The following is a 13,847-nucleotide window of genomic DNA, read 5'->3' on the forward strand; positions in this document are numbered from 1 at the left end:
TTTAACTCGTTTCTCACAAACTGGTGAGATTATGTTGCAGGTAAAGACAATGGGAGTAGTTGCATCAATATATGTTTACACAGAAGAGAGTGTTATACAATCTGATCTTTAACTTTACCATAATTTTCTGGGTTATAATGTGGAAGAGATTTATCTTGTTACCCAGGGTGAGGTAATAGTACCTATCATACTGCCTCATGCTATCATCAACCAATCATACAAGTTAAGAAAGAGGCAGAAATCACGAGAAAATATATATTTTTTTAAAACAACCAACCAAGCACAGCTCCAGGCAGTGGTATATGAAACTTAAAAATAACACGCTGTCCAGGGCAGCAGTACTGAACCCACTGCTCATCCACGATGCTTAACGTTTCTTTCCTATGGATGTCAACTTTATAACCAAGGACCTTGTAGGTTCTGCTCATTAAAAAACCCCACCTTTACAACCCACACATACCCTAAATGCTGATGATCCAGTGATAAATTTAAGTAGCCAATTCTATGCAAAAGCAGCAGCATCAGTATTACAAACACAGATGCAGTGACCTATTTGTACATCCAAGGAACTGCTTTGCACAAAAAGCCCCAGGACTCAAACAGACCACAAATGGGCATCTATAATTCTGTAATCTTAACTTAACTAGCAGATTCAGATATTAACACATTCATGAAATCTCAAATGCTAAATATCTGATTTTTTTAACATTTGGGCCAAATATTCAGAGACTGAGGTAGAGATCTCTGATAAATGTTTTACTCCTGTCACAGTGGGTCATCTGATGAAATAGTATATAATAAAAATAATGTAAAACAAAAAATATTCAGACATAGCATTACAGAACTACTGGAGTCGCTTTGATGTGGATTCTAAATTCTATTGCTGTTTAGTCCAAACATATTCAACAATATGCAAAACATTGTCATTTTGCTATGATTTTTATGTGGAAACACAAAATGCCTTGTGGGCCAACAATTCTGTTAGTGGCTATTTAAAGACAGCCCACTCCCTCATGAGGGCTAGGTCAAGAGCACGTGTGGACTGCCAGCAATACTACTGTAACCATTCAGTAAGAATTCGTACAAACATTGATGTGAGAATAAATAAATGAAAGAGTTATGCCCAGTAAGCATCTCAGCTAAGTCTTTCAAGATCTGATGTGTATAAACAGGAAGAATTTGATTAAAAGAAAAGGACCACAAACAATATTTTGACAAAAGTTCATGTGGAAGCAATCTAAATTTTTTCTGTGATGAGCTTTGCTGAAATTGTTCTCTGGTTATTAGTCAGCAGCAATGTAATCTTATATTTCTAAGCTATTCTGAGCTGAGAGAAAAGCTTGCCAAAGCACATAAAACCAGCTGACAATACACATTGTTCAACTCAAAGCCAGAAAATATTTAGACATATAGTTGAACCTTAGTAGGATATCAGAATCTAACTGTAGTCTGAAACATCAAGAGCTTGGGGGGCAGGGGGTGGGAGGGGAGGACGGGAGAGGAGGGTGAGACACAGATAATAACGATTTTTTTAAAATGCCTTCAACTAGTCAAGCACTTTTTCTCTCTCTCGCTCTTTTTTTTGGGGGGGTAATTTCCAAAGTGTCAGACCATTTTTTGTACATTGTAAATAATTATTATAGCTTAGGGCATGATTCTTCTCCAACAAAGTTTTGCCATTCACTTTGCTGACATGCTATTAGACCCTTATTTATGTGCAACTTTCAGCTTCTCCCATCTGTACATACTGAAAGAACAAAAGCACTTACATCCATAGTACACTCAAAAATGGTGTCATCCAGCAAGGTAACTTTGCAGTGCATGTTTCTGTGTTTTTTCACTGTTCTCTGGGTGGCCTTTAAGTCTTTGTCTGCCTTTGTCTCCGGGTTCTCTCTTTTCACCTCTGCCCTGGAACACTCTTCCTGCACACCACCGTCTTCCTTAACCTCAAAGTCTCTGATGTCTGGGTCCTGATCTTCTTTTCTGTCCTCCTGAGCAGGCTGAAACCCCACAATACACACAAATCTATTACTTAAATGTTTCGAGCAAGTAGTGTCACACAAACAGCATATTGATTGAACAGATGTAATTTTAGGTAATTAAAACCCACCAGAGATCAAACTTGCCCAGTTCTCAGGAGCTCAAACCACCAGTGCTTTTCTCTGAGCCTGTAACCTGCTCTCTCTAATTTATACTTTTTACCTTGAATTATATTTCTGCCCCTGCTAGTTGAAAATAACTGAAATGTAAATCAACGCAGTACCATCTCCCTGAGCAAAATACCCAAAACAACAGCTCTGACACAAGTTGAATAAAGAAGAGTTCAACTGGGTGTTAATTCTAAAATCTAATGATACACTAATAGTTACTGCGATTGATTGAAATTATCAAAGCATGAAAGAAAAAGAGGATTGATTAAACTGTGCAGGTCTTCATAATCCATTAGTAGCATCTCATTTAAGGTGTGTCAGATTCTTCCCCTACCTGAAACTGAATCTTGTAGGCAAGGCAGCCAGCAAATTAGCTTATTCATGTATTAAAATAACAGACTGTCACACTTGCCTGAAAACAGCGCACACTTTAGTATTTTTGTACACAGAATATTTTCACGGCAGCGGGACAGAATTCTTGGGGTTGGCAATAATGTAACCTTTGAGCTCGTATTTCTCTAAAATTCAAAGACATGGGCTGTAGACTTCATATTTACCTCACTGACACACAACCCTAGCGTCAGGCAGTGCGAACAAGTGCTTAAATCAGTGGTGTGAAACCCAAGGGTTTCTTTACAAGACACAGGGCAGGGCTCGTCTAAGATACCTGAGCCAGTTCTGAGCAAAAAAATGAGCCTGAGCTAATGTAGTGTTCCACTAGGCTAATGATCCCTGTTTCTCAATGGAGCTAATTAACCTGCACCAACATGGCTATACGATCTCTCGCACCTGAGCTGGCCCATCCTTACATAACAATGTATCGTGCCATATAGACAAAACTAGAGAGAGCTGAATTCCATCCCAGGCTCTACCACTTGCCTACTATGTGGCTTCCCCACAAAGACCGAAAGAAAGAAAAAAAGAAAAAAAAAAGAAAAAAGGAATTGGCCATCAATCTTTAGGTGTCCAACTAAAAGCACTTTGCCTGACCTCTGCATTTCAAACCCAAGATCCAAAACATACAGCTACTTTTGATTGTCTATTATATCCTTTGCTTCAGTTTTTCATCTCTAAGGTAGAAATTATATCAACCTTTTTAAAGTTTTATGATCTAGCCTAAAAAACTAAATCAGAGTTCCTGGAAACCGGTTCTCTAATTTTCTTACAATCCTTTAAAAAGTCTACCTACATTTAGTGCTCAGTGTTAGTATCTGTGGGGCCCCAGAAAAACAGGGTGTAACCACAACTGAGGACTCTGAGGTCCTAAACTTTCACTAGGGGCTTGCATGCACTTAATGGCCATGCCCCCATGAGCACAGGTGTACCGTTGCCATGGGGAAAAAAAGCAGCAGCACAAATGTGTAACAGGCTAGGACCACCTGTGCTGGCCCCAGCAGCCTTACCTGGGGTCCTGGCAGCCTCCCTGGGCTGCAGCAGTGGTGATCCAGATGCCCAGAGCCTGGCTGGCAGCTGGAGTGTAGCTCTAGGCATCCAGGCTCCGGTTTTAGGCAGCACACATTGCTACCACATACACCACCCTGCTTTTTTCTGGCATGGGTTTTTTTTGACACCAGGATTTCCTGGTGTCAAACAAAAGCCACTGCTCTGCAAATTAGCGGTGCAGCAAATGCCTACTTTATCTGTGTCTAAACTTTATTTAATTTGACAAATAATCTTAAATACAATCTGTCTCTCTAGTAAACCAAGTGCAATGAATCTATAACACCTGTTATTTACCCATTTTTGTTTCGTTTTCTTACCTGTGTCTCTGCACTGCTGAGTGAATGAAGATCTAAAGATGGATCAGTCTTCAGTTCAGGCTCTGGTGCCGCTATTGGAGCCTTCAACAGAATCTCTTCATCAGGGCTGGCTCCTAAGTCTCTCTCTTTCTGGTCTCCTTCCCCTGGTTCCTTTGGAGTTTCAGCTTCTTTGTCGTCTTCAGAGACTTGAGATTTGGGTCTTTTGAGAAACGATGAAAATAGGCGTGACAGGCCCCGACCCTCAGAAGTGCGGTGCTCTTTCTTGCTCTGGTCCTCGTGTGTGGGGGTATCACCGTTGGAGGCCTTCTGCTTCTGCCCAGGCTGATTATGTCCCTCAGATGCCTGTTGGGGAGCCTCTTCCTCCAAAGAAAACTCTTGCTTATGAGTTTCAGCAGCTACGTCTTCCTCCTTTGGCTGCTGTTCCTTAGGATGTTCGGGCTCAGCCACTAAGCTCTTCTCTGTTGTCATGATGAAACTATAAAGAGAGATTAAAAAGGTGAACAACTTTTCTTCAGGGTTCACATATGCATTAAGCCATTGCATGGGGAAGAGCAAACACTAAGAACCACTTGTGTACAGCCACTCTTCTCAGGACTGCTGAGTCTCAAATACAAAAAAAAATTGCCACTGACCATTCACTGCTTAATCTTTCCAATAGAAGCACCTTGATCTCTGCCTGCTCGCACATCTTTTAAATTAGGGATTATACAAACCCAAACAAGTTTCAGATGTGTTAACAGCTCTTGCAGAAAATGTCACTTCCTTCCCATGCATTTCTTAGAATTCATGGAGATCATTGCAGCCCTCTTGCTTAATCAAAAGTGCTAATCAAGGAGCGCTACTGCCAAAACATGACAAGAGTGGAAGACTTAAAGATGCAAAAGCAAGTAACAAGGTCAGGGAGGTAGGACCTTCCTCTGACATGTCTAAGTTTAGGTCCCCTCCTCCCCAGGTCAGTTTTTACTTTCTAACAGAACTTTTTGCTTGTACATTTTTGTGGAAGGTGGGGAGGGGAGAACAGGCACATCATTAAGTCAACTTCTCAGTGACATTCTGCACAAAAAATTCTGGAGCAGCCACATACTCCCTTACTGAAATATTACAGCATTCTTTTTTTATTCGTAATAGGACGTTTCAAAAGCAAAATCCCAAATATGCATTATGTATTATCAGTAAGACTCTTCAAGGAGGTTAAAAAAAAAAAAAAAAGCCCCCCCCCCCCCCCCCCCCCAAAAAACAACCTTAGAGCAAATTTTATAGCCTACCCACAGTAAGTGTCTCTGCAACAGACTAGAGAATTTAATGGTAAATTAAGAAGTAAACATACACAAATGCAATATAATAATCCTCTTCATCTCCTTTACCAAGACAGACTGCTGCACTATTCAGAATTGTTCAGAATAGTATTTACTGAGGTCCAGTTAAAAGATGTATTATTTTAATTATATATGCCTTTAAGCAGTTTTAAGTAAACCTACTGGGCTGTGGAATTCAGCGTAGACAAGTTGAGACTTGCACTGTATGGTAAAACATCACAATTTAAAATTAAAATAGTTTCTAAATAAAATTTATTCTTCTAATGAAGTTTTTTTTAAGTGCATTTTGTTCATCTGATGCACTGTTTATTTCAACTTTAACCTAGCCATTGATGCAAAAATGATGGAAATCACATGAGAAGAATATCTATTCAAAGGGTCTGAGATAATCATGCTTTAGAGGGGACAGAACTACTCTTGGAGAGTTGCATCACATGTTTCTATAGTAACATGTTATCACTGCTTACATAGGGACCACAATCTGAAGTCTGTTTCAAGTCAAACTGGCCCAAACCTTGCAGAAACATTTATTCAGCTTCTCATTTAGAATCAAGAAACAGACAAGTGTTGGCTCCCCCATTACCCCATTTAACAGAAACAGAATTTGCCCCCCCCCTTAATTTTTTTAAGTCATGTTCTACCTAGAACTAGCTGCCAAAGTAATCAAAATGTTTCAGAAAAAAAGCATAAGAATGCGATTCACCTATTACAAAAGAGTTGTCCTAAAAATGTTGTTAACTCTGTATTGTATGCACCAACTGTTCTGAACACCCAAGATGCAGAATTTGCTACATAGTCCAAGTCTCCCAGACAAGTTATGTTGATTCTCCAACATTAAACTCAGCACTGGGATTTCCAGAGTTCTCTCTCTACAGGAATGTGCTGCTTGTGACGACTGCCTTGCTAAACACAGCGGATGGAGAAGTCCTCTGCTGGCACTAAGTGTGGGGTGGCCATGGGAAATCCAGGACACTGCCGCTTTCCTCGCTCCCTGCCAAGGTCAGAGGCACTGCTGCAGGCAGAGGCAGAGGTGAAGACGAGCAGCATGGTGCCCGCCTGCCTGGCACACCATACCATTCCACTTCCCCACCAGACTGCGTCCCATGCCCCTGCAATTCTGGGACTTTCATTTTAATTTTCACCAACTGGTTGGGACCTGCCTTTTCAAATCTGGCATTGTCCCAGGCAAACTGGGGACATATGCTTACCCTAACGGATATAGTTCTGATATATGGCACTTTGGTCACTCCAAGTCAGGGTTCTCCCTAAGGGAATGAGTTAGGTCACTCTTCACAGTCCTTTCTTACTAGGTTGAGGTTGCCAACAGGTCCATTATGCTAGGGGATTTTGAAATGTGAAATGGTCTAGCAAAAGCTAAAATCAAGACTCTATGAAGATACTATTTCTGCTCATTTCCTATTGGCCACTGAACACCATCAGGTGGAATAAGATTTCATTCATGACTTACCTGAGAAGAATTTGAACTAGTAACTTCTCAGAGAAAGATTATCCTACCCCCAATCTCTGGAGTCCTAACTTAGTGTCCTGTGGATATTTCTACCCTCCTCACCATTTGCCATTGATGGGCCAATGCTTCCAACCTACCAATGGTCAAATAAATGTCACCTTAAATTAACTGCTTAGAAGACAACATAATACTAAAATATTTAATGTATTTTAACTCATTTGACATGAATCAATAGCTGACTTTCTCATTCCCAGCAGGACACAACTGAGCTATCCATGGACCACCAGAAAGCATCTGGGGACCACAGTTTGAGACCCACTGCCCTAAGATATGCAGTCCATACACAGCATTTCTAGTTTGTTTTGTAGTAGGCGCTAAAAAATAGACTATTTACCCCACTTATCCAGACGTAGTGGTATTAATATCGATCAAAAAAAAGAAAGAAAAAAATATCCCAACAAAAAGCAAACTAAAAAAGTCTCCGCCCATCTTTTCAGACGGGCTTTGAAAAATCATGCATGACTGGACCCTTTGTTGCATTAGTTTCACAAAGGCTTCAGAGGAGGAAATGAAAGAGTTAAACAGAAGAGTGAGATAAGGATAAAATAACAATAGGTTTCTGTTTACTTGCATGAGCCCCTGCATCTTCCCACCGCTTGGAAGGGACCTAAACACATCCTTTCATCTTTAAAAACTGTTTGTATTAGATTTCCATCTGCGCTGCTCTCCTCCTTGCCTGTTCAGTACAACAGGGAAAACACAACGACCCGCTGTTTCTAAACCTGCATTAAATTGTTTGAGTGAGAATTACATCAGGGAGATCCACATCTGACACTCAACTTCTACTGTGGATCCAATTCCCTCAGCTTGCAGATGTGTCTTCACCACTGGCCAGCCTCACAAACCAGCCTTGATCTCAAAGTCAAGTTTGAGTTACTTCTGGCCTTCAAAATATTAGAAAAAGTGACCTAGTTACTTCTTTAACAGACTCTAAGCTTGCACTGGTGTGGCCTAGCTCAGCCCCTCTACCACAGTTACTTAGTGAAGGCCCTTCTGGTATTGGAGATGGCAGGACACCTACATAGTCTTAGAGCTCATTCGGCCACCTCTGCTCGTAACAGTCACTCTCTGTAGCTCCGAGGGTGCGCTGCCAAGCCTATTTCATCCTGCATGTGCAGGAAGCATGAAGTATAGCTGGCTACAGGTGGTGCCAGTATTTGCTGGGGCTACTCAGGAGATGGTATGTTACTGTTGCTACCTTATTATCATCAGGGATGTTGAATTAGTGCATTTATTTTTTAGAAGCCTGGCAAGGGTCCCCTTAGCATATAACAGCCCCTCTGCAAGAAAGTTAATAAAAATTCAAATAAAATGTACATAGTGCTATGCAGCTCTACCTTAAAAAGAGCTGCATAGCACTTTCTAAGTATCTGAAAATACAGCTCAGGGGATAAACATTAATAATTTAAGTGGAGAGGTTCTATATTTGCTTAATGGAGACTGTTTTCCCTGTAAGACATTTGAGATTCATGCAAAAAAATACGGACAGTAAAAATTTCAGCAGCAGAAGCAACTAGTAGTTTTCTCCATTTCATACAGCTGGTTTCTTACTGGAGAAAACAGCAATAGTTAATGTCACTGGGTCTCACTTTGTGGTCTCTATGAGCAATCAACACAGGCAAAGTAGGACGTAAGAGAGGGGGAGACGCAAATAATCCTAAAGGCGCAAGACATGATACACCTAGCTCTACACTGGGACCTCAGCAGCTCCGCGTACTCATTCCATTGCTTATTTTCTGTCATATCCAACAAGAACAAGAGCCCTGCAAGTCTTCTGAGTCTTGTCATGCAAAATGCAAAGAAACCAATAATTAAAGCACTCGCAATCCACCTCTAAGTTCCTGAGCTGAATATGAGGACAGGAGTTCAGAAACAGGGAAGTGTTAACTAACTGAACAGTAATCTACCAAGCACAATGAGTGTATCAGGAAAAAAAAAATGCACATTAAACTTCCACCAATGGTCAATTTGCTGGGACATCCCCTGAAGGGATGGCACTTAATTACACCACTGAGTCAAATACAGGCATATTATGCAAGCATTAATATTCAGTGGTAAAAGATAATTCCTTTGCTAGGCTGCCAAAACAAATCTGCTTTGTCGTTACTCTGCATGGAACGCATTCTGAAAAAACGTATTTGAAACCCACACTAAACAGACTAGACGACCTCCTGAGGTCCCTTCCAGCCCTACTTTCCTACCACGTAAAGGTAAAACCAGGGCTCTTGAGGTTAAGGGGCTGCTAGGAGCCAAGTAAACAAGACGAACTACAAATAGGCACTTCCTTTCCAAAGTCTCTGTTCTGTTTACTTGGTTAGATGTTAACAAAGGAACAATTCTTGTGCAGTCATAGATCATACTTTTTCCCTAGTACCAAAAGGTGGGTCTTGTTTTCAAATGAACAAACATCTCCATGCATTTCCTTTGTCCCCCAGGATTGATGTCACACCATTTCTTCTCTCAAGCCAGCATACTTCAGAGAGCCAGGAATGTGGAGATGGGTCTGTACATACTTCCTCTCACGGCCCCTCCCAATAAACATCTAGTGATCAGCAAAGCACCAAACAGCAACGTGCTGGGCATAGTCACGTACTTACATGAGACCCTGATGTACTCTGGTCCATCATGCTTTTACATTTAGAATTCATTTTCATGCTTTCACCTGAAAGCATATGCACTAAGGCTTTATCTTGTAAAATTAAAAAGCAATAATAAAAAAAATAAATAAATCAAAAGATACCACATTATTTAATTCCGCGTGCATTTCTTAAGCCTTAGCTATACAAAGCTGCTTGCTAAACACCTAGCTTGTTATCCACTGGAATCCCTAAGCATAGCTCAGAGCAAGAGTTTCCTACACAGGGAGCTTGTTAAATATTCAGGAAAGATACTGTTAATAGGAAACACCTTCAATTCTGAGATAAGACCTACATGTTGAAATGCACACATAAGCTTCCTGTGCTGCCCTCTCAAGAGACATCCTTAGATCCTGCAGACCACTTCCAAGTCCTCTTTAGGCACCTGCTGCACTGATGATGCACATCTGCAGCTCTGAAGACTTGAGGCCCTTTCAACATTTCAGTTCTGAAGAGCTACCTTCTATGAAGTGCAGGTTCTAATTGTCATAACCCAAAGGTATGATTTTGTGCGCGCTTCGGCACCAGAATTATCCCCGCCAAATTGCAGCTTTGTTGCACGGTGGAGCTTTCTGCTGCAGAGGAGAACCCCGGTGCAAGGAAGAGTTTCCCGCCTATTTGCAGCTTCCTTTGCAGAGTGCATTGCTCAAGTTGCAAGGGAAATGCATGGTGCAAAGGAGTTCCCGCCACCCGCATGCAAATTTGTGTCCCGCTATTGGCTAGTTCTAAATTATTCACACGTGGCGGCTAACGATTGGCCTGTTAGCCATATAAGAGGCTTGAGCGGTTTCCGCCCAAGCCGAAGAGGACTCCACATCCATCTCGTGGGGACGCTGGGTACACGGCAGGGAAATAAAGACCCCTGTGTGAGATTCAGAGGAGCTTGGTGACCTGATCCATTGCCCACCTCTTCCCGTCTTCGAGCGACAAATTTTATAAGACGTATCTACGAGTTTCTGATTTTGGTGGCGCGCTCACCCAGAGCATCCGGAGCTCTGTTTCCGTGGAGCCTAGCAAACTCCACGTGACCGTTCGCGTTGTCTTTGTCTGTAACCGCAACTCAAGCAAGTTTTCCAGCCTGCACCGCAACCATCTCCGGTGTAAGTAAACAATCTTTAAATCTACCGCTACGAGTCTGTGCCTAATTCTAGCTTGACGCGCCTCCTCTCTCCGACCCCGCGTGCCTGGACTGCTGGCCACAGCCCGTGTGCAGCACGAAAAAGGGCCCGGCTCGCACCCGGCCCGCACACTAATCATCCCACCCTCTGCACCAGGGGACTTAGCATTTTCCAAGACATAAAACAACAGGACTACCAGTTATTGTCAGCATGCTCCATGAATCCTCTGATCCTCTGTCCGAGGCAAGAAGCATAGATATTAATAGTGTTTGGGGTTTTTTCTTTTTATTACATATACCCAGTGGTATATTTTTGTTGAAGATGTTATAATTAACAAGATGTACACCTTGCAGATGGAACAAAAGATAGCAAGGTCTGCAATGATCCTCAACTTCTCAGGCTGTTTGTTCTGCAGTTGAGATGTTTCTTTGAGCCCTTTCTACACCGCAAAAGTTTCCCCTTGTGCGCAAATAAGCTTTGTCCTTGGGATGGAAAGTTACACTGCATTTGATGAGCAGTACTGTCAATCATGACGCTCATTCCAGAGTTTTAGATGATATTTTGGATCAACTGGATGCAGTAACTGGAATAAGATTCAATTCTACAGGAATTTAGCACAGGAGCAGAAGATTGCTTGCATGTGCTCATAGTAGACCGCACTATTCTATACTAGACAGGGTTTCACAGGGCTTTATGCCCAGATATATATACACAACATAAGAATCAAGTGAAATCATTTGCAATTAAGATGCTGTAAGAAGTATTCACAACAAAAATGCTCTATTCTCCCTACCAGCTTTCAATAATACGGTTTTTAAGATATCAAAAACTAAAATTGTAAAGCTGATCTTGAAATATTTGAATTGCCAGCAGGAAGAGACTGCTGTTAATCCAAATCACTAAGACAAAAACACTAGTAACAGGCTATGGACACCATTTTGGAAGCGTATGGATGGGTATGTCAAGGCTAGACAGCTAGTAAGTGCAACAGGCAAAGATACTGAAGAGCAACAGAAAAACTTTAAGAAGCTCACTGTCTTTTTTAGGCCAGCACAAATCAATGCAATGATACTTAACCTTCAAAGGGATTTCAGAGAAAACTCTATTCTTCTTTTTTCTTTCTTTCTTCCCACTAGTACACTTCCACTACTCTTGCATTAATGAAAAGGAAAAAACTATTATCATGCATTAGATGAGTCACAGATACTTCCAAAATGCTTTAATGCCACCTTTACTGAACTCAATCTTTCCTCTGAACACTTGGGATCTCTAGACAGAGGCGGTCTCTAAATCCTGACCTATAATTTGATACATTTCAGTTAGGCTGTCACCAGTGGGCTACTTCATGCTTGCAAAATAGACAGATTTAGGATAATTTAACCTAATCTTAACTAGCATGTTATTTGTGAGATTTTTCTTTTTGAAGCCAAACTGCTCTTCTAACATTTTGTAAGTTTTTCTGCTGCTTACATATAATATTGATGCCTTGCCCTTCTCACAAATTTACTTCAGAACATCCAACAGAAAGAAATAAGGCAGAATAAGACCCAGTTTCAGTTCTGACCCACTGCCCACTCTTCTGAGGGCATAACTGATGTAGTTTTCCAGAAAAAGTGGACCTCAAAGAAAAATGCTTATTTCAAATTATTTAAAGGCATTTTCAAGTTTTAAGAGCTCCCGTGTCATTTTGAAAATCCACAGCAAAAGGAAAAATTGGATTTGGAATAAAGGCAAAATATACCTGATAAATCAGCAGAATCTTGTCTGAATATGCTTGGAAGAGATCTCTTATTTTTTCACATGCCCTTCCACTCTTCTTTCAAGGCATCACTTACCTCCCTGCCTCCACTGTTTCCCTACTCATCTTTCAATGGGTGCGTGCGTGCATGCATGTGTGTGCATGCATGCATGGTGCGTGGAGGTACTTTGTGTCTGTTTGTAGGGTGAGTCCCACTTGTACACTCCACCATACATATGCACCCCCCCTTGCACTACCATACACACAGGCCCCCACACCCACATCCCCACACACACAACCACCCTCCCCCCTCACACATCCAGCCCCCCAGAAACCCCATACACACCAGCACCCCACATATCCATGCACACACCCACATACTACCTCATCCCACACCCACACCTATCTACCCTCCACAGACGCACCCAAACTCTCCCCCACACCCCACATACCTGCAGCAAACCTAAACCCACCCCCCATGTCTCCCACCACCCACAATATACAAGCATAAGACTTCATTTTAAGCTATTCTATACAGTCACCTCTACGTACACTACACAAAGACATGTAAGCCAGGACAAAAACATTTTTTGAAATCAAATTAATGAATGTTTTAGATGTTCACTTTTTAGAATATAATTTGGTATTTTTCTGGTTCTGAGATGGCAAAACCCCCTACTGAAAAGAGTACTTCTGGGGGCAAAGGTCAGGGGTTAGGGGGCAAGACTTCCAGTCACAAGACGGTAACCAGGGGTGGGGCACCTGTCAAAGGGTGGGGCTACCCATGTGGCCCTGGACAGCTTGCCAAAACTTGGTAAGCAGTCCTCCGCCCAAAATAATTGCCCGCCCCTGGGCTATGCTTATGCAGGGAAAGGAGACATTTCAGTCAAGGACACTGGTGCAAATCCCCAACGCAACACTGACCTGGGAGCTTTTAATGTCATTACAAAAAGTGCAGATGGGCCTTTGGGTTTTGCAGTCTCAGGCGCTACTTCTCCCAGGGCATTTGTGCTAAACTGCTGTAACTTAGAATGATCTAACTGGAAAATCTGGAAGGTCTGCCTGATCCTGGATATGCCCTTGCCAGGGCATCCAGATATTTCAAACCTTAGGTTGAGGGACACTAAGTCACTACTTCACAGTTCATCTATCTGTTTTCAGAAGATCTTCATTTAGAAGAAGATATAAATTTAGACTACTAATAAAAGATGTCACATCAAAGCCAAATATAGCTGAGGTCAATTGTCATAACGACCCAGAGTAATGCTAGTAGCTCAGTATCTAACTATTGCAGTGCGTCTCAAGGATTGAGAACTGCTTTAGTGTGCATTAGTTAACATTTACTCAGAAGCAAGCACACATTTATTATTCAGACAAGGTACAGTTACTAACTTATTCCTGCCATCAATGCTGAGCATCCAAATCATGTTAAAGTTTGTTACAGAATTGACCGTTTAACTTCAAGGCTTTGGTCTCTTGAAATAAAAAAAAACAGAAGAATAGAAGGAACAAAGAAAATCTGGTCTTTGACAAATAACTTCTACTGATAATATACAGAATTGTGTAATGACATAGTACACAAGTTAGGCTATAGAAAATAA

General features: G+C 41.6%; 1 protein-coding gene across 15 annotated transcripts in view; it reads right to left on the bottom strand.

Annotated features, from left to right (window-relative positions):
* Positions 1-13,847, bottom strand: part of EPB41 (erythrocyte membrane protein band 4.1) — a 140,520-nt gene that overhangs the window by 67,316 nt on the left and 59,357 nt on the right. For 11 of the 15 annotated variants that reach the window (XM_025201958.1, XM_025201963.1, XM_025201961.1 and 8 more), the window contains exons 2-3: positions 3,911-4,368; positions 1,770-2,000 (exon numbers count right to left, since the gene is read on the bottom strand). In XM_025201958.1, coding sequence (XP_025057743.1) covers positions 1,770-2,000; positions 3,911-4,368 — 689 coding nt within the window. Of the gene's footprint in view, positions 1-1,769; positions 2,001-3,910; positions 4,386-13,847 lie in introns of those variants that run through there. The other 4 variants (XM_025201957.1, XM_025201965.1, XM_006021880.3 and 1 more) reach the window with 1 other exon arrangement.

The sequence above is a fragment of the Alligator sinensis genome, unplaced genomic scaffold (genome assembly GCF_000455745.1).
Source record: "Alligator sinensis unplaced genomic scaffold, ASM45574v1 scaffold883_1, whole genome shotgun sequence".
Taxonomy (NCBI): domain Eukaryota; kingdom Metazoa; phylum Chordata; order Crocodylia; family Alligatoridae; genus Alligator; species Alligator sinensis.